At 62.7% G+C, this 20,312-nt stretch overlaps 1 protein-coding gene across 1 annotated transcript; it reads right to left on the minus strand.

Annotated features, from left to right (window-relative positions):
• Positions 1–497: 497 nt before the first annotated feature.
• JUP (junction plakoglobin) lies at positions 498–19,347 on the minus strand. Its single transcript, XM_064174290.1, has 15 exons — positions 19,257–19,347; positions 10,136–10,368; positions 8,951–9,207; positions 7,519–7,757; positions 6,794–6,995; positions 6,100–6,244; positions 5,593–5,696; positions 4,150–4,488; positions 3,611–3,766; positions 3,334–3,453; positions 3,016–3,166; positions 2,755–2,876; positions 2,435–2,474; positions 1,951–2,115; positions 498–1,362 (listed from the first exon to the last, which is right to left on the minus strand). Exons 2-14 carry the CDS (start codon positions 10,359–10,361, stop codon positions 1,970–1,972), a joined length of 2,247 nt encoding a protein of 748 aa, XP_064030360.1. The 5' UTR covers positions 10,362–10,368; positions 19,257–19,347; the 3' UTR covers positions 498–1,362; positions 1,951–1,969.
• Between the last annotated feature and the right edge of the window lie 965 nt (positions 19,348–20,312).

Below are 20,312 nucleotides of genomic sequence, written 5' to 3' on the forward strand. Positions count from 1 at the left end.
CAGCTCTGTTCCATCCATTGGGGACCTCGCTCCCGACTTGTGCAGGCATCCCCCAGAGCTCCTTACAGTGAGCCCTGCACAGCAGTAGACAGGAGGTGCTGCTGCTGCCCAACGAACAAACACCTTCACCACTGGCAGGGTTTACCTTCTGGCAGAGCAGCCAGCCCTGGAGGGAGCTGGCAAGGTAATGACCCAGTGAGTGAGGGGCTGCTGTCTTGTCTGGGTGCAGGGCTGGCTGCTGGTACCACCGGGCTGAGAGCAGGCGGCTTGTGCCTTGCCAACCATCAGATGGACCCAGCCTGCTTGTCCCTTCTGGCCACCACCTCAGCCCTCAGCCAGGCAAAGCGAGGGCAGAGCAGGGGCTGAGCTGAGCCGCAAGGGAGGGAACTGCCGGCGCCTGGCCTGGGGCGGGTGACAGCCATCAACACCACCACCCCAAGCTGCAGTCCCAGCCTGCACCTCCCCCGGGCCACAGAAGAGGCTCAGAGCACCGCGGGGCTGGGAGGAGTTATTTTATTCTTTGCTTTGGTCTATACAAAAACAACTCGCAGAAATCATAAAATCTTCCACTCCTGACCCACGCTCCAGGAAGTGTCCAACCCCCGTCGGGTCCGGAGCCTCTTCAAAAGGTGTGTTAGGGGGTTGGGGAGGGGGGAGGGCAGGCAGGGGAACACCACTCACCAAAAAGAGGGGAAAGGACTTAAAATGTGCAACAGAGAGCAAGTACAAGGACACGGTTCCTAACGCTGGAGTCACTCCTCTACAGGTACTGGGAGGATAGGCAGAGACACAAAGTCAGCTCCCCCGAGGGCTGATCGCAAAGAATGAGTCTGTGGGCACCCCGAAGGCGACAGCCAAGGTCCTGGGCATGGCACCCTTGGGCTCCAGCAAGCTCTGAGCTGGGCTGGCTGAGTTAGAGCTCACCAAAAGCAAAAGGCTCTCCCGTGCTAGATCCCTCTCCTAGAACACTGACAGGTGGAACAGGGCTGGGGGGAGGTTAGAAAGCACAGACTGAAAGGTGATGAAGTTGGCACCGCAGTCAACATTAAAATAAAGGGGAGAAAAAACATCCATAGAAAAGGCTGCCCCAGTGCCAGGGGCGAGCAGGGCAGGGCTGGGGGGATGGGGTCTTAAAGCTTCAGAAACAGCCTCTTGGCTGCTGGAGGCAGCAGGAGGTGCTGGGAGCAGTCCCAGCAGGAAGGACTCTGCCCACAGCTCCGCAGCGGAGGAAAAAGAAAGAATGGAAAAATAAACCCTCTGGTGGGAATGGCAAAGTTTGGTCTTCTCAGGCACTTCTGTCTCCCAAAGTCCTTCTTGTGAACGCTCAGCTCTGGGCCACCCTCTGCTGTACGGAGGAAACACCTGCGCGGGGCAGGGGGCAGCAGTTAGCACTGGGTGGGGAGGGGGCACTGCGGAGGAGAACAGGGCCCAGGGCCCCTGAGCCCAAGGGGCAATGTGGCTGATGGCCCAGAGCAGCACCAGGGGCCCTGTGGCAGCACAAAGAACCCCGTGGCAGCACCAGGGACTCTACGGCAGCACCAGGGACTCTACGGCAGCACCAGGGACCCTGTGATGGCACCAGAGACTCCATTGCAGCATCAGGGGCCCCGTGGCAGCACCAGGGACTCTACGGCAGCACCAGGGGACCCGTGATGGCACCAAGGGCCCTGTGGCAGCACAAAGAACCCCGTGGCAGCACCAGGAACTCTGCGGCAATACCAGGGGCCAGGTGATGGCACCAGGGACACCGTGGCAGCACCAGGGGCCCCGTGATGGCACCAGGGACCCCGTGGCAGCACCAGAGGCCCTGTGGTGGTACCAAGGACACCATGGCAGCACCAGGGGCCCCACGACATGCCAGGTGCTAGCAGCCAGCCCTGCCTCCCCCAGCCCTCCACGCCACTCCAGGCCCGGGTGCAGCCTGCACCCCAGGTACCTGCCAGCCCCTACCTGGTGCGGGGCAGGGGGGTTAGGCCAGCATGTGGTCGGCGAAGGGCGCTCGGACGCCGTCGCTGTAGGCGTCCATGGGGTAGTCCCCGTCCATGTCCATGTGCATGTCGATGGGGTCCAGGGGGATGTCACCCGAGTACATGGGGCGGTAGCCGGGGTCCAGCTCTGCAGGAAGGGATGTGGCAGCTTCAGCTCCTGCTCTGAAAGCCTTCTCCAGACCTCAGCTACCCTCCTCCCAGGCCCCCCAGCCTGTGGCAGCACGTGGCATGCCACTGTGCCATGTGCTCACCTGAAGGCAACCCACCATCCACCCACTCCAAGCCCCTGGGCCAGCCCAGGCACACAGGGCAGCTGAGCATCCCCAGCCAGGCCAGGCTGGCACTCAGCTGCAGCCACCCATGAAAGGTTTTTCAGGGTTCTGGTGACATGAGGCATGTGCCCCACCAGAGCCCCGCCCGAGGGGGCACCCAGGTGTCACACTCACCATCTGAGTAGGGCTCGTTGATGGGAATCATGCTCTGGGCCTAGGGAAGAAGTTGGCACAACTGAAGAGGGGGTCGTGTTCACGTATGGCACTCACACTCAGGGGTGACAAGATGCCCAGCCCCACCCTGGGCAGCAGGTACCAAGCCCTGCAGAACTGCACCCACAGCCCTCCCACCCCCCACCTGCCCACACTTGCTGGTTGCTCCCATCGACGCCGTGGCTGGAGGCAGCAGCAGCAGTTTTCAGAGGCAGGATGGGGCCACCCTAGGGGAAGGGGCCGGTGTGGGTGCCCGGTGGGGTGCCCAGCAGGGTGCTCACCGCCTCCCAGGCTGCGGGGTCGTGCTTGAAGAGGGAGTTGGTGAGCTCGACGGAGACTCGCTTGCGGTAGTCTGGGTTCTTGTCCTCCGAGATGCGGAAGAGCACAGCGGCAGCGTAGGTAGCTGCAGGGCAGGGGCAGGGCACCCTCAGCTCCCGCGGCCGAGCGGCACCGAAGCGCCACAGACCCCGGACCAGCTGCAGCCGTGGCGACGCCAGGCGGCAGAGAGCCCCTGGCACGGGGCCTGGCGCGGCGGCACTCACCTGTGCCCTCGTTCCTGGAGTGCAGCAGCTCCATCAGCGGGGCGGAGGCCCCCTCGGCGTCAATGGCGTCGGCAGCCTCCTTGTCCTGGGCCAGCTCGCACAGGACGCCGGCGGCCACACGCTGGATGTTCTCCACGGGCGAGTAGAGGAGCTGCGGGCACAGCGCGGGGGTGTCAGGCAGCCGGCGAGGAGCTGCCCTGCCCCTGGCGCGGCCTGGCACAGGCACTGCCACCTGCCCTGCACCACGACATCACCAGGCTGTGCCAGCCAGGTGGGAGGTGGCAAAGTGCAGCCCTCTGAGTGCCCCCAGCCCCTGACCTGCACGAAGAGAGGGATGGTGTTGAGGCGGAAGATCTCCATGCGGTTCATGGGGTCCCGGGCCAGGATGTGCAGTGCCCCTGTGCAGCCCTCCACAATCTCCTCCATCTTCACTCCGTCCTGCCAGGGCACAAACACTCAGCTGGTGCCCTGCTGCAGCCAGGGTGTGTCCCATGCCAGGCTACAACAACCCTGCACATGGTCACAGGCCATCCTCCAGGGACAGGTTGGCTTGGGTGAAGGGGAACCCCTGGCAGAGCCTGACACAGGGACTCACTGTGTAGGGCTGCTGTGTGCCAGCTGCTGCATGCCGCTGGGCATCCTGGTGAGCCTTGACCAGCAGCTGGACCAGGCGGGGGATGACGGCAGCCTCCTGGAGCGGGGCATGGTTGGCCGGGCACAGCGCCAGGTTGCGGATCAGACCTATGGTAGCCTTGGGGAGAGGAGAAGGGGAGGGAGGAGAGATTTGTCTGGAGCACAGATCACAGCAGCCTGTGCTCCCCACGGGACCTGCCAGCTGGGCCCAGTCTGTGTCCCTGTCCCACCCCATCCCCCATGGCCAGCCTGACTTCAGCTTCCTCCCACACCAGATCCGGCCCCACAGGGGAGGCTGCCAGGAGCACCAATCCCAGCCAGCAGCCGCAGAAGCTGCTTCCTCCATCAGCTGCCATCAAGGAGGTGTCCTGGTGGGGTCAGGACTTGCCATGGCTCCAAGAAGGGCTGCAGGCCCCTCAGCAGCACAGATCAGCAGCTGATGCCTCGCTGGAGCCCAGCCACTGTCTCACTCCACCTCCTGGCGTCCCCTCGGCCTCTCACCTTGACCAGTGGCCACTGGTTGGGCTGGTTGAGGAGCTTGACGATGGCAGGGATGCCGTAGTTGAGCCGCACGGAGTTCTGTGCCATCTCGGCCTCGGGGTGGCGGCTGGTGAGGTGCCGCAGGGCGCAGACCGCGGGCTCGGTGATGTCCTCCTTGTCGCCCGCCCGCAGGATGGTGTGGATCAGAGCCTCCACCCCGTTGGACTGCGTCACCAGCGTCTTGTTCTTGCTGTTGTTGCAGGTCAGGTTGGAGAGGGTGCCGGTGGCACAGGTCAGCACGTTCACGTCGTCGGAGCTCAGCTGGTTCACCAGGATCTTGAGGACACCATCCAGGCCCTCCTGCGGGAGCAGGGGCAGGAGATCAGCCTAGACCAGTCCCAGCCAGGTCTGAGCTCAGCTGGGGCTGGGCTGCAGTGCCCACATCTGTCTCTTCGTGTTTTGTGTGGCTATGGCAGAGGATCCAGCCCCAGCTGTGCCCTTCCTCCCAGACCTGGCACCTGCTCCCCTCAAGACCCAGGCTGGTGTGGCTGCTCGCACGGCCCCAGATGCAGATCCCAGCCCCACGCACCCCCTGGCTCTGCAGGGGCCAGGCCTGTAGCACTGGTGGGAGAAGCAACATCTGTGTCCCTCCCCACTGAGCCCTTCCCATCCCCCTGCTGCCTCAGCTGCTTCTCCAGAGCCCCGCAGCAGCTCCTAACACAGCTCCCCTGGGAATTCAGCGTCTCCAGCAGCTTCCTCTGCTGGGAAGGGCAAACAAAGCAGCTGCTGCTGCTCCCTGAGCAGTCCCGGGGTGACCCCATCCCGGCCACACTGGCAGGCAGGCAGCCAGCAGCAGGGCAGGAAGGAGTTAACGTCGCCATGGCCGCGTCCTCCCCTCCATCGGCAGAGGCAGGGATGGTTCCACGCCAGCCCGAATACTTTCCAGGCTGCATCAGGCACCGATCTGCAGCAGCTGGGGAATGTGTCAGGAGGCAGCAAAAGGCTGGGGACAGCAACTCCAGAGAGCCGAGCTGGAGGTCACCTGGCAGCAGCTGCCATGCAGCCCCAAGGGCACGGTACCTCCACAGCAGCTCTGATGGCAGCTTCCTCAGTGGGCATGGAGCCAAGCGGGCAGCCAGCACCCGGGCACACTGCCAAGCGCTGCCCAGGTCAGGGCAAGCTCTCAGCGATGCCCCACGGGGCGTGTGGCCTTGGTCCCTGCCAGGGACACAGCACATGCCCTGGCAGCCAGCTGGTAGTGGAAGGGCTGTGGGCAGCACAGAGCTTCCTGTGACACCAGGCAAACCCCTGCTGCAGCAGGGCTTGGGCACAGCTGGGCATCCTCTCGCTCTGCCAGGCACACACAGCCACAGTTCCCACGGGTTGGAAGTGTCACTGGCATGTAGCTGGAGGGCAGCTGGCGAGTGCTGAGCTGAAGCACAGCTCAGGGTGCTGCAGACTCACCTGTTTGGTAGCCACATCAGAGAGGTTTCGCAGGGTCCAGAGACAGTTCTGGACGAGCCTGGGGCTGGAGCTGGTCAGATGCTTGCCCAATGCCTGCATGCCACCTGCAAGGGAAGGAGACACCATCTGAGAATGCCCAAAGCTGCCCCAGCACTAAGAAGAAAGGAGGGACAGGAGGTCTGCGTGGTGAGCAGGGGCTGGGCACCACCTGGGCAATGTCACCAGTCATGATGCAGCCTCAGGGCTTAGCAATGGCCAAACGTGGTGTGGGCAGACAGCTCCTGGCCAGCCAGACCAGATCTTGCCTACATACAGTGCCAGGAAAGCAGCTCAGCAGCCCTTCAGAGCCAGAAACCAGGCCACACACAGGTGGTGTCCCCTGGCTGCAGAAGGCTCCTGCCTGTCCGCTACATCTGCTGCAAGTGGGGACCCTCAGCTGCACCATCCTGACCCCACTGCCCTCCTCCCATTGCCAGCAGCTCTGCCACAGCCCCCAGCCCCTCTCACCAGCCTCCACGATGGCAGGCTTGTTGCTGGGGCACACGGACAGCACCTTCAGCACCCGGCTCGTGGTCCAGAGCAGCTTCTCGTAGTTGTAGCTGCGCATGATCTGCACCAGGGCCTGGGGTCCTCCGTTGGCCAGAATAATCAGCTGCAGGACAGAAGGGCCAGGGATGGATATGTGGCAGGTCTGGGCTGCAGGCATCACCACCCTGGTTCCCTCAGCTTGTGCCAGGACACTGGGCAGGCAGAAGGTCCAAGCCCTTGGCACACAGAAGTGCTTCAGGTCACCCCTGCTGGGGTCATGCACTGCTGCAGGCTCCCCAGGTCCTGCACCCTGCACTGCAGTGGGACAAGCAGCAGCCTCCTGCCCAGCCACTGTCACAGCAGGTCCAGAGACCTCCATGTGAGGCCAGGCTGAGTCTTCACGTGCAGGAGAGGAGCAGCAAAAGGACAGAGGCAGTGCCTGGAGCAGCAGCAGGAGCTGATCTACCAGCCCAGCTTGGTCACTGCTGCTGGGCACATGCCACCTGGCAGGGGTGCAGATGGGCACAGCTGCCCCGCTGCTGGGCTGACATGGTAGGAGCCTCCACCCCTGCCTCCAGGGATTCTATCTGTGAGGAGCAAGGTTGAGCAACCACCCAGCTCCTGCCCTCCCTCCAGCAGGGCCCCGTGGGGCAACCCCAGCCCCCTGGCCCACCTTGCTCTCCTGGTTGCCGTAGGCAAGGAGCTGGAGGCAGTCGGTGGTGATGGCCAAGAACTTGGGGTTGTTCTTGTTCAGCAGGGGAACCATCTTCTGCAGCCCGTCAGCCAGGCGCACTGCCATCTTGGCCCCCTCCTGGTACAGCAGCAGGTTGTGCAGGGTGGTGATGGCATAGAAGAGGACAGACTCGACCGGCGAGCTGCAGGCAGGCGGCACAGAGCCACCTCAGCGCGGGCAGCTGCCCCCGGCTCACCGGGCTGCAGGCTGCCCCCAGCCCAGCTCCCACCCAGCAGCCTTCCCCAGGAACTGGGCTGAGGTCACCCTCTTGTGTGGCTCTGCAGGAGGGGACACCTGCCCCTCAGGAGGGAGCAGAGGCTGAGCCCTATCTCTGTGGGCAAGGACAGGGGGAACTGCTCCCCCCACTACTGCCCTACCCGGGCTGCAAAGGCAGCAAAGCCCTGGGGCTGTGCCAGGCTGGAGGACCCAAGGTCTCCCATTGCCTTGTTCTGGTGTGAGCACCAGGAGGACCCAGGTCAACCCAGGTCAGGTCCAGGAGCAGCAGGAGCCCTTTCCTTCTCTGCTCCCAGCCCTGCAGGGATCACCAGGCTGTGCCACCCTCTCGGGGGTGCCTCTATCAGGCTCCTGGACAGGGCTGGGTGCTAGGCTGGACTGGATGATCTTCGAGATCTCTTCCAACCTGGCTGATTCTATGATCCTCCTACCTCAGCATCCTGACGAGGGCTGGGATGCCCCCGGATTTGAAGATGGAGAGCAGCCCCTCGCGGTGGTGGGAGAGGTTGTGCAGGATGCTGGTGGTGCAGCGGGCGGTGTCCAGGTCGCTGGTGCTCTGCATGGTGCGCACCACAGCCGCCACCACCTGCGGCGACTGCATCAGCGCCCGGCGCGACGCCTCCTTCTTGGAAAGCTGGTTCACGATCATGGCTGCTTTGCTGACAACCACCTGTGGGCAGGAGCTGGTCAGGGGCAGGAGGTCCTGCTGCTGCCCGGCACAGAAGGGGCAGGAGGGATCCCACTCTGCCTGGCAAGAGCTAGCCTGGAGGTGTTGGACATCATGCCAGGCAGAGCTGGCACAGCAGCACCAGCAGGGATGGGTGTGTTCAACAGCCCTCATCTGCCATGCTTGAGGGGCAGTACGTGGGCACATGGTTGGGCTGCAGGAATGGGCAGCAGAAGGGCAGGAGTGAGCAGGAGACTGAGAGCTGGCAAGAAGCACCCAGCATGTGAGTAAGGCCAGGGCGGGAGAGCCATGCCCCAGCAGAGATGACAGGCTGTGGGTGGGCAGAGGTGGGCACAGTCTGGTGGCAGAATGGAGGCAACCACAGAGCTGCTGTGAAGAGGAAGAAGACGCTCAACAGAAGAGGACAAGAAGCTCAACAGGAGCCAGCAGTGTACACCTGCAGCCTAGAAAGCCAACCAGGGCCTGGGCTGCAGGAGGAGAAGTGTGGCCAGCAGGGCCAGGGAGGTGATTCTCCCCCTCTGCTCCATTCTTGTGAGACCCCTCCTGGAGTACTGCATCCAGCTCTGGAGCCCCTATGACAAGAGGGATGTGGAGATGCTGGAATGTGTCCAGAGCAGGGCCAGGAGGATGCTCAGAGGGCAGCAGCAGCTCTGCTGTGAGCACACACTGAAAGAGTTGGGGCTGTGCAGGCTGGAGCAGAGGAGGCTCCCAGGTGACCTTCTTGTGGCCTGCCAGCATCTGAAGTGGGCTACAAAAAGCTGAGGAGAGACTTTTGAGGCTGTGAGGGAGTGCCAGGACTGGGGGGGATGGAGCAAAGCTGGAGGTGGGGAGAGTCAGCCTGGAGGTGAGGAGGAAGCTGTTGAGCAGGAGAGTGGTGAGAGGCTGGAATGGGTTGCCCAGGGAGGTGGTTGAGGCCCCATGGCTGGAGGTGTTTGAGGCCAGGCTGGCTGAGGCTGTGGGCAGCCTGCTCTAGGGTAGGGTGTCCCTGGGCATGGCAGGGAGGTTGGAACTGGCCAATCCTTGTGGTCCTTTCCAAGCCTGACTGACTCTGTGATTCTGTGAAAGAGGCAGATGGCAGCCATGGAGCCCAGCAAGGCTGGCAGCTCAGCTATGTGCCCCACAAGCCCAGCAGCTGAAAGCCCAGAGCCAGGCACAAGCAAACCAGACTCCCTCACCGGGTCCTCATCGTTGAGCAGCTTGGTGAGCTCGGGGATGGCACGGGTGGCCAGCTCAGCGTCGTCCTGGTAGTTGATGAGGTGCACAATGGCAGACTTCAGCATCTGCGAGGGCTCTGCCAGGCGCTGCACGTTGGTCTGCTGCCCCTCCAGCTGCGTGCTGAGCAGCAGCGAGCGATCCTCCACCGTCTCGGGGTACATGGCAGCCCGGACACGCTGGGCACGGGTCATGGCCAGCTGAGCCTCCATGTCTGCTGCTGTGGGACACAGAGGGGGCAGCATTAGACTCGGCTCTCCCCCCGGAGCATCCTCCCAGCCCTGCTCTGCAGGGTCAATCAGCTGAGCACGAGCTGAGGAGGGCAGTGTCAGCAGTTCCAGTGCAGAGCTGCTGCTTCAAAGTGTAGCCAGCCAGGGCAGTGCCCAGAGAGGACAGCAGCCAATTAGCAGCCTGATGAGGCAGCTGACATGCAGGACCCATTAATTAAACAATTAAGGATATCTGCAACTTGGGACCAGCTGGCACTGGGGATTAGGAGAAGGACACAGAAGGGTCCCCCACCAGGGATAGCAGGATGAGCACAACCTGAGGGACAGCAATGTTGTGTCCCCATCATGCCCACCTTTGTGGCACAGAGACCACACGGGGCTCAGCCCTCTCCACAGGGCTCTTCCCTGCCAAGGATCCAGTGTCTGAACCTCCCCCAGCCCATCACTGAAGGGGAGGCACAAAGGGAAGTGGAGCAAACCAGGCCTCTGCCAAGGCAAAGCATCTCCCTGGCTCTGGGGCTGTGCCTCTGCTTTGCCCTCACCCAGCTGGGCAAGCTTCATGGCACACAGCAGCAGCGCTGCCAGCCACACCGAGACAGGCTCCTGGGCAGGCAGACAGGCAGGGAGCAGATCCGTGGGCTGGGATCAGCTGTTCCCGTCCCGAGCCAACCCACACCGGCACACTCAGATGTGTGCCCGGCTCAGCACCAGTGCGGGCTGGCTGTGTGCCACCCCCACACAAAAGCCTCTTGGTATGGGGAAGGAGGACAGCAGGGAGCAGATTTTAGGCAGCAACAGCTCCCAGGGTGTGGAAGGTGGTGTGGAGGAGAGCCCAGAATGATCACAGCTCATGGAGGAGGAGGAAGGCAGGAGTCGAGCAGCTGAGCTCATGGCTGTGTGCAGCCCCACGGCCCCTACCTTGCACTTGGCTCTGGGCCTGGCCTCCTCCCTGGCAATAGCTCGTGGTGGTTGTCTTCTTGATGGTGTATTGCTTCCCATAGACCTCGTCCTCGTCTCCATGGCACTTGCTGCTGACCGAGGGCACCTGGGTGTTGACGCCGGAGTGGATCCCCGAGTCGTAGGTGTAGGTTTGCTGCCACTCCGTCACCTTAATCGGCTGCTCCATCATGTTCATCACCTCCATGGCTGCTCTGTGGGGCACAGGAGGCAGAAGTTATGCCTCTGGCACAGCCCAGCTGCGGCAGAACTCACTTGCCCCTCTCCTGCACCGATCCGTAGGTCAGCCCCCGGCACGCAGTTGGCCCCTGCACAGCCCAGGCGCAGCTGGAGCCGATCCCTATCTGCCCTCCTCCCCCACGCCAGATGAAAGGCGGCACCGGGATGACGAACCCACAGCTCAGCACTTTGCTGCTCCTGTTCAGACACGAACCGCGGCTGCCGGAGTCTCCCCAGCGGTGTCTCATCGCCTCGGCAGCCAAGGTGTGAGCAGGGACCCCTCAGACAGACGACCCCCCCAAGCCCGCTCCAGACCCATCCTGCTGTCCAGGGGCTTTGTAAAGAGCAGAGACAGGACAAAGAGCTGGGAACAGCCACAGGCCGGAGCTCCAAGAGCTAAACGAACGTCTTCGGAAGTCCTCTGGGACACTCCTAAAGCACTTAAAAACAACCAGAAGCCACCAGCCAGGATCTACTGTGGGTGTTCATGGCACGGGCTGGGTGCTCTCCACGCCGTGCCGAGCTCCACGCCGCGGCTGCATGGTGCCAGGACAGGGGCAGTCCAGCACATCCCAGACACAGGACAAACCAGCTGAGGCTGCTTGGAGCAGGACTGGGTTTCCCTTGCCTTTAATTTGGGGCCGGGGAGGGAGGGAGCCTCACGGATTAACGCCGCGGGGCTGTGAGTCACCAGCCCCACAGCACGGCCAGGAGGAGAGGGTTGGGATGGAGGAATGGAAACAGCACCGAGCCAGCCCCACCGCCGCTGACCCATCACCCAGGCACCCGCTGGGCTGCCTGCCCCTTCCTCCAGCCGCACAGGAGCGAGGATGAGGATGAGTCAGAGTTTCAGCGGCGATAAGAGGCAAAGCAGCAGCTGGGTGCAGCAGCAACTGCGCTTCCCGACAGACCCTAATTACCACCTCCGCCAGCACTGATTCACGCAGCAAGCCGGACCAGGGTGGCCACACATCCCTAACAGCGCTCCAACCACCAGCACGGCTCGGGGCTCACAGGCACCGGCCGGGCTGGTGCGGCAGCCTTGGGCCCCAGAACCCTCCTCGGAGAGCGAGGGGCAGAGGAGGGGTAAGCCCCCCACCAGCCTCAGTCCCCCGCAGCTGGCCGGCGGCTGAGTCAGGGCGTCGGGTGGTGGCTGAGGACGCGGCTTGCGTGGGGTGCCCCAGCAGGGCACAGCGCGCACAGGCTTGGCACGGCTCGCCCCAGCGCTGCCAGCTCTTCCCAAGGCGCGGCACGGGATGGAGCTCGCAGGGAAGAATCTCAGCCCGGGCACGGCTGAACACTGCCGGGGAGCAGCGGGTGGGCAGGAGCCACACCATGTCCCCATCCCCCTGCATCCCACCATGTCCCCGTGCGTCCCCTCTCAAGCCACCTTCCCGGAAGCACTGCAGGGCACCGCTCCGGTCAATTCGACCTGTTAGGAGCTGTCGAGCAGCAATCTTCAGCCTAAGTGCTGCGGCTCGGAGCTGATGGCTCCTGCATAATGCATGCTCCGGAGGCAGGCAGCGCGGGGCCCGCTAATGGAGCCCGGTGCGGGCAGCTCGCTCCCACGGCGGGGCGCAGACGGCCGCCGCCGCTTCCGTGCAGCGCAGCAGTACCGTGCGTGATGCACGGCACCGGGGGCGAGCCCAGCCCCGCTCCCCACCCGTACCAGAGCGGGGTTTGGCCAGGACAGCCCATGCCGAACTGGGAGTGCCACCGTGCCGCACACCCGCTGCGTGTGAGCTGCGAGGGAGCAAGTCCGTCCAGCTGGGGCACCAGGGCCACGCAGCCTCCAAGTGAGTTGGGAAACACAAGGAAAGCAGTGCCAGGCCGTGCCCAAGGAAACACAGCAGCTGGTGTGCAGAGCCCCAGCATCAGGACCATGGCCAGAAGGCCAACGGCACCTGGATGGGGATGGACAAGAGGACAGCAGGCCCTCGGGAAAGCTCCGGTGGAGTGGCTGCAAAAACCCTGAGAACCCACTCAGGTGGGGCAGGGACCATGAGAGAGCAGGGAGCCGGAGCTGCCTGCACCGTTGGTTGACCAGCAACGTCTGCTCTGCAATTTACAGGCCTTTGACAGGCCACTTAATTCTTCAACCTCCTCGAGTTCAGCTCAGACAGTGGCTTCTTAAAGCCTGCATTATGCATGAGCCACCGTCCCTGCCATCCCCTTCATCTGCACCACTGGCACCCCAGGGACATCAAAAGCCAGCAAAGCTCCTCAGAGCCCAGACAAGCTTCAAGCAGGAGTGCAGTACCATGTTAGACCTGTCTGAGCCTGCTGCCCTGCAGCAAGGGAGAGGGGCCATGAGTATGGCTGTTACATGGCTTGGGGAGCTCCAGGAGCCCCCCAGAAGGGCTCATGAGCATCTTGTTAAACGCAGGACCCTGGAGCATCATCACCCCACCAGCAGCCCCTGTGGGGTTTGCTCCTCACCATGGGCAGGCAGCCAGGCCAGCAGCAGCTGAGGTGGCAGGGGCAGCAGAGCAAATGTCAGACACCCCAGCAGCAAGCAGTGACATTTTCTGAACCCTGTGTCAAGTGTCCTCTGCTCATCACTCAGCAAGGGCCAGACGCCTGACACGAGCTCCTCCCTCAGCCAGCTCTGTCCTCAGATGTCCTCCCTCCTCCTCAGCAGGATCAGTGAGACAGCAGTCCCTGAGGCAGGGGATGCTGACTCCAGCTCACCAGGGAATGGCTGCAGTGGGCCAGGACCTCCACCATCCCCAGGACCCAGTGGTTTACACAGGAGGGAGGAGAGCAGGGGTTGGCTGGATCTGGGGCACGGCAAAATACCTGCCCGGGGGGGACAGCAGGTTTTGAGGAGGGAGAAAGGGACCTGCAGCATCACAATAGGGAATGAGTTGAGCTACACAGAGGGGACTTAATCTGCAAGATGTGGGGCAGGCAGAGACTTCAACCACCCCCACACAGGGGAGAGTCAGGAGAAGGTTAATCACTCTCCCACCATTTCCCACAGTCAGGAACCCGGGGCAGGCAGAGGAAGCTCCCGCGGCTGCAAGGCACCAGCCAGCAGCTCATCCGCCCCCAGAGCCATCTGATCAGCGTCCAGGCAGCATCACCCCCCCGGGACACTGTCTGGGAGGAAGTCTCCGGCAAACACACAGCCCTAGGCCTGCCCAGCCCTTCCCTTCGTCCTCACACAGGCAGGACAGAGCTGAGCTGCCCAGCAGCAGGGCAGCCATGAGCACATCCTCATGCAGAGACAGGTCTTCCCTGGTGACCTGTTGATCACCAGGACCGTGGGGTCAGGAGCCACGGGGTCACCCCTAATCAAGCAAGTGTGGGGCACAGAGCACCTCACATGTCAGACTGGGGCTACACAGGCATGGGCACCAGAAGCTGTGGTCAGTGGGTGCAAGAGACAACTCGAGCCCACCAGGAGACCTTCACTTCGCCTGTGCTACCCAATGCCGACAAGGGGGTGCCACAGCCCGGCCCTGTACCGGATCCTGTCCGGCAGCAGCGTGGGAGGTGCCCCCGCTCAGGGCTGCAGCGCCGGGGGCTGAGCTCAGCTGTCGACTCGTGCGAGCGGCTGCAATTAGAGTCACTTAAGGCTTTTGAGAAACGGAAAGAGGCGGTGAAGGCAACTCAATAACTGCAACCCGAGCGGTGCCTCTATTTCTGAAGCACTTACGCCACACACAAGCCATCTCCAGCCCTCCCCACCCTGCCGGAGCATGACAGCGATGTGGGGGGGAGCAGCATCGACAGCCACAGCACTTGGAGCTCTCCTGAAGCGAGGCGGTCCAGGGCCCGGGGTACTTCAGAGAGCTGCACCCCCAAGTCCCTCAGCATCTGCGTGCCTCCTGCCCAGATGTATCCAGAAGCGGCACCACTGCGGGGCAGGGACTAGCAAAGCCCGGGCAGGGGCCAGCGAAGCCTCAGTGGCTCAGAAGAGCCTTCGCAGCAGCAGAGAAAGCTTTTCAAGACCTCAGTGGGAAGCGTTAGAACCAGATCCCGACCACCAGGAGCCCTTTCAATGAGGCTTTCCAGGGAAGATAAGTGGGAGAATTCAAAGGGGAACAAGAGCAGCTTGAAGTTTAATGAGGAGATAGCGACGGGGGCTTAGATTCTAGTCAGAAACAGGCTGCAAGTTGCAAGGCTGGCAGACCCCAGTCTCTACACAAAGGAGTTGGTGGTGGCTTTTGCTTGCTCAGAGCTGCTCCAGCCACCCCACCAGCTCTGGCAGCTTCAGGTCACTCAAGAAGGGCAGGAGGAGAACAAGAGTTGCTCTTCTCCTTCGGGCTCCCTCTCTCCAAAACCCCACTGATTTTTCAGCTGTTCCTGAGGCCAAGTCTGAGTTGTCTGTGGCAGAGTCCCTGCTCCTGCTACTCAGGAGGTGCCACATGCCCCCCAGGTGCTCCCAGCAGCAGAGCCAACCCTGGCAGCACCACACCTCTGCCATGCCCTGCCTGGCTGATGTTCCCCATCAAAGCTGAGCATGTTCCCCCCAGCCTGCACCTGAGCTAACAGCTCCTGACAGCTCCAGCACGCCTCGAGTGCAGGCTGCAGGATTTTGGCACTTCCCATCACAAAGTGTCAAGGTTTTACCCATCAAAGGCTCTCTTCTTGTGAGAGCACAAACAATGCTGGGCATGACCCCCTCCCACAGCACACTGTGGGGCTGCCAGTCCTGGCATGGAGCACCATAGCCACGGTGACTGCCTAGGACTCATGCCAAAGCTGCACCACAGCTTGGGTTTCCCCTGGGGAGTCTTGCTGCCCGTGCTGTGCCCTGCTCAGCCCTGGCTCACCCAGCATCACCGCCCTGCCCAACATGCACAGGCATGGATCCAGCAGCCTTGGTCCCCTTCTCACAGCTCTTGTGCCATGACAGGCTGCCTATGCCCACACAGACTAAGCCCCATGGCAGGGCCCCAGCCCAGGAAGGATCTTCCTAAGGATGCTCCAATGCTGAAGCCCCCTTCCTGCAGGGTCTCTGTCAGTGCATCTCCCTTCCCTTCACCCCAGCTGCTGGCACAGACACCAAGATCAGGAGGACCTCTGTGGGCACATCCTCTCTTCAATTAAGGTTTGCTGATCTCATTAGAAACACTGCTGGGAAAGATGGGAACTTGCCACTTGTCCATGGGAACTGGCACGGTGCAATTAATCACAATGACTCCATCTGGATAAAAAACACATAATAGTTGTTATTTTGTTTCTGAAGCACCAAGAACAAACTGTCCCTCAGGAACACGCAATTGCAGGCTTTGCATTCAGGCTGGGAGGTTCGCAGGCTGTTCCCAGCTCCTCTCGGGGTGTCCACAAACAGGGGGACGTTGCCACCCGGCCCCGGTGTGCTGCCAGAGGAGCCGCGGCAGAGGGGAGGGACAGGGAGCTGCCGAACCCCGGCTTAATTTCCCCATCCAACCACATCACAGCTGTAAAGTTCAGAGGCTTCACATGAAATTATCACCAACACCCATCAGCACCCGGCCTGTCGGAGCAAGTTAATGATTTGTCACCGGGGCTCTGCCCGCGCGTCACGGCGATTACAGCAGCGCTCCTTACACAGCCAAAGCTCTCTCCCCCACCAGCTTTACCCAGCCGGCCCTCCCAAAAGCCAGGTGGGACCACAGTATGTCCCACACCCTGGGGTCTACGCCACCCTCCAGCACCATGCCCATCCTCACCAGGTCTAAGCACCCGGGCGTGGGACACTGGGGAAACACTGAGCAGGAGCCCCCCCAAACCCAGCTCAAACGAGTGCTCGACCAGCCTGTGCCAGGCTCCTGCCCTGTCTGCACAGCAACTGAGCTGTGCTGAAATGCCTCCAGCAGCTGCAGCAGAACCCATCAGGGCAGGCATATTTAGAAGGGTATTTCAAACCTCTTGACTAATTCAAACCATCTTCGTCTCCCCCGCAGCCATCGACGAGCCAGGCGGCATTCCCGAGCCAGAGGCAGGAAGTGGAGAGGGTGAGGAGGCACCTGCAGCTCCAAAGCCAACCAGCTTAAGATGAGCAGCTTAGGTCAAGTTCTAAGACTTCTCTGGAGAGGGAGCACCTGGACCTTCGCACCTCTGCTCTCTTCCAGTACCCGTGGGGAAGTGGGGGCAAACCCAACCCTCCTGATGTGAGCACCGATGCAGCACTGCTGTCCTGCTGTCCCAGCTGCTTCCAGATGACTGGGAGCAGCCCATGGTCCCACAGGCCTGAGAGCCACCACCCATACCCCAGTTCTGTGCCCCACACACCCTGTCTAGGTGGAAAAGCACCAGCTGAAACCAAGCTAAAAGCTGAAGTCCAAGGTAACCTCATAATGTTTTAATGGAAATTCAATTTCTTTTTAACTTCTGTTAATTAGAAGCCAGCCTAATGTAAACCTTCAGGACCAGCACAAGCCTCAGTGCAGATGCTGCAATTAAAGTCTTCCAAGTTCTCAGCAAAGAGCCTCACCACTTCCCCAGCATGCAGAGCAGGGGGCCAAGGGCAGCCCTGCTCCCCAAGGCTCTGCCATCTGTGCCCGGCAGAAGCTTCGTCTTAAACCCTGAAGATCTGAAGTGAGATAAAAAGGCAGATCCCATCAAGAGTTCCCACACCAAACCACAGCCTTGAAGGGAAGCCATCGTGTCACAGGAACAGCCTCTGCAAGGCAGCCCAAGCCCTGCAGCTGCACCGCAGTCCCGGCCCCAGCTGCTGGAGCCGATTCAGGATTTCAGGTGGGGGAAACAAAGGGGAGAGTTAATGGGATTAGGGCAGCGCTGAGCATTACCCCGAGAGGCAGCGTGGGACAGCAGGCAAATTCTGCGAGGTGCCTACCGCAGCCAGGCCACGAACTGCCCACATTGATGAGGTGGGCAAGGATCGGGGCACGGTGCACCGATCGTGTGCCCAGTCCTGACAACCCCCCCGCAGGAGCCCAGCTCAGCCCCACCGGGACGGACACGCTTCCTGAAGCCTGCGAGGACACGCCACATCGCCCAGACAATAGACTGTAAACGCCATTGTCTGGCAGCCAGGGCCCCGCCGCAGCCGCCCCACCTTCCCCCGGTGCCCCAGGAGCCCCCCGAGGATTGGAGCCCCACGTCTGCACCAACAGCCGCCCGGGAGCCAGCCCTGGAGGAAAAAGCACCCCTCGGCCGCCGATGCCAGGAGCTCCACAGTTCCCATCCTGATGGCCAACTTCCTCCAGCCAAAGGAGCAGTAAAACAGGGGGGCCGTGGCCCTTCGTGGAAATGCTCCAAAGCGATTACAGGCAGGGGCGAGTGCCCAGCACCCTCCCATCTGGCTCGGGTAAGACCTCGACAAGGACACAGAAAGGGACCTTAAAGCCTCCTCAGCCCCGTTACCAGCCAGGCTGGGCACCCATCTCCTGAGAGCATGGCCAAGAGACCCTGCAGGCACTGCACCCATCCGGGATGAGGATGACAGCCCTGGGCAAAGCCCCCCGGCACCGTTCCAGCCCCATCCCCATGGCAGCTGGCAAGAAGAAGCTTCGCCCCCGGCTCCCTGCCAGCCCCATGGCAGATGGGCCCAAGACCGCCGGGTGTCGAGGCTGGCAAGCGGCACCAGCGCCAAAACCAGCACAGCGTGGGTGGAACAGGAGGTGCAGCGACAGTGGGGGCCAGACCCAGCTGGGTCACAGGGTGTTCCCAGCCCCCACCATCCTTCCAGCACGAGGGAGACGACACGGAGCAGTACCTCAGACACAGTCCTCGCCCAGGCGCCCCAACAGCATCACAGGAAAGCCAAGGGGGTGTAGGGCCACTGCAGCCTGGCAAGAGCAGGAGCACAACAGCAGCGTGGGTCACTACCCAGGACAGCCCCTGGCAGGCAGCTGTGCCCTCCCAGCTGCCATTCACACTCCTCTGGCAGCACAAACATCTCTCCAAGTTGTTCGTATGACAACCTACGGCTTCCTTCTCTGGGCAACTCCCAGCAACATTTCAGCATTATCCTTTCATCTGCACTGCAAACCTGATTAATTAAGCTAATCACTCAGCTAGCGCAATTAGAGTGCTCTCTCCTCTCCAAACACAGACAAAAAGCCAGCCGAGTTTCGCTCCCCCAGCTCTTCTCCTGCGGATAGCTGCTGTCAGCCGCTTTGGGGGCTCGGCTGGGCAGCCCTCGGCCGGGCAGCCCTCGGCCAAGCAGAGCGGGGCTGCTGAGCTCCTCCATCCCATGGCAGTGCTGCCGCGGTGTCATCAAGGCACACAGACCCCTTCTCGGCTCCCTCCAAGCCTCAGCCTAGGTAAATAGCCTGTGGTCCCCACTGAGGGTGTGGGGCACCTGGCGACACCGTGGGCATGAGGTACCACAGAGGCTCCGATGGAGCTTCGAGCGGGCGCGGCGGCAGCACACAGCCATCAGGTGTGACTCAGGGCACGGTGGCACCGAGCAGCTTTACGTAAGAGCCCCGAGGCCACCTGGGCGAGGAGCATGCCAGGGCCTCGCCCGTGGAACAGCGACTCGGAGTACACCCGGGTGGTGCCGGAGGACGGAGCTACCTCCGCCTCGCAACGGGGCGCGGGGCCACAACTTGCGAACTAGCTCCCGAAGCACGGGGCGGGGAGCGGAGCCGAGACGGTTGCAACCACCCAGGGGGCTCGCCCCAGGGACCCGCCCGACCGGATCCGCACAGGCTGCGCTCGGCCACCGACACCCGCTCCACTCATCCCAGCTCTATAGGGCACAAGCCCGCTCGCATGGCTCTGCCACCGGCAGCAAGCTCTGCCCCAAGCGGCGGCGGGACCGACCCAGGACAGCTGGTGCTGCCCAGCGCGGACACACTCTTCCTTCCAGCCCCTCTCGCAGCCCCTGCCCTGCCCAGCCCCGGCCGCTCGGTTCCCCTACAGCCCCACTCCGGCCTCCCCTCGGCGCGGCCCCACTCACCTGCGCTGAGCTCGTTCCGCGCTCGGTGCCGCCCGTCCGCTGCTGCCGAACAAAAGGCGAGCAGCGCCCCGCGCCGCGCCGCGCCCCCACGCACGGCCCGCCCCCGCACTGCCGGGACGCTATTGGGCCGCCGACGCGCCCGTCAACGGCGGGCACCGCCCCCTCCGGACGTGTTTATTCGCTGCCCATTGGCGGGGGCGCGGTCACCCCGCCCTTGGGCGGCAGGCGATTGGTCGACGAGAGGGGTGGGCGGGGCAAGTCGGAGGGCGGGGCAGGGCGCGGCCGGCAGTGGGAACCACCTGGGGACGTAAGCGGGCGGGGTCTGGGCGGGGTCTGGGCGGGGCCGGGGCGGGGCCAGGAGGCAAGCCTTGGCCTGGGCAGGAGGTACCTGGGCAGGGCGTGGTCAGCCCGCGGTGCGGAGACCCCCGAGAGCAAGGGGTCGGTGGGACCCTGTGAGGGGCGGGGTGCAGGGACAGGTCCCCCGGGACTGTGGGGTCGGTGGCAGCAGCAGGACCGGGGCTGGCCCTGCGGCATCACTCAGCCCCCAGAAGGGGCTCCACAGTGGGGAAGCCAAGGCAGGACCCCGGCAGCAAGAGGTGCTGGGGAGGGACTCAGGCGGCTGACAGAGGCCTGTGTCACCCAGCCCTGGGCAGACTGGTCCAGCCAGGGGCTGCAGCCGCATCCCGGCTCGCCCAGCTCGCTGTTCCTGGACGAAATCTCTGTCACTCAGCACTCAAGTCAGCAATGATCTCCCAGTGCCAGGGCACACCCCAGCCCCTGGTGGGAATCCCCTGGCCTCCTGCTCCCCAGATTTAGGTGTGGGGGCAAGGGATGCATCCTACACCTCCTGCCAGCACCCTTAGCAGAGTCCTGAGTCTCTCCTGGCTGCAGGTGCTGGCTCAGCTGGGAAATCCCAGCTCTGGAGGGATGTGAAGGACAGAACTTCCCCCACCCCTGCCAGAAGGTTCCAGCGTGGTGCGGAGCAGAGGGATTCAAAGCACAGCGAGAGCTTTCCCACAGCGAGGAGGAGAGGGGCAGATGGCACAGCATGGCATG

The sequence above is a fragment of the Pogoniulus pusillus genome, chromosome 40 (genome assembly GCF_015220805.1).
Source record: "Pogoniulus pusillus isolate bPogPus1 chromosome 40, bPogPus1.pri, whole genome shotgun sequence".
NCBI classification, from domain to species: Eukaryota; Metazoa; Chordata; class Aves; order Piciformes; family Lybiidae; genus Pogoniulus; species Pogoniulus pusillus.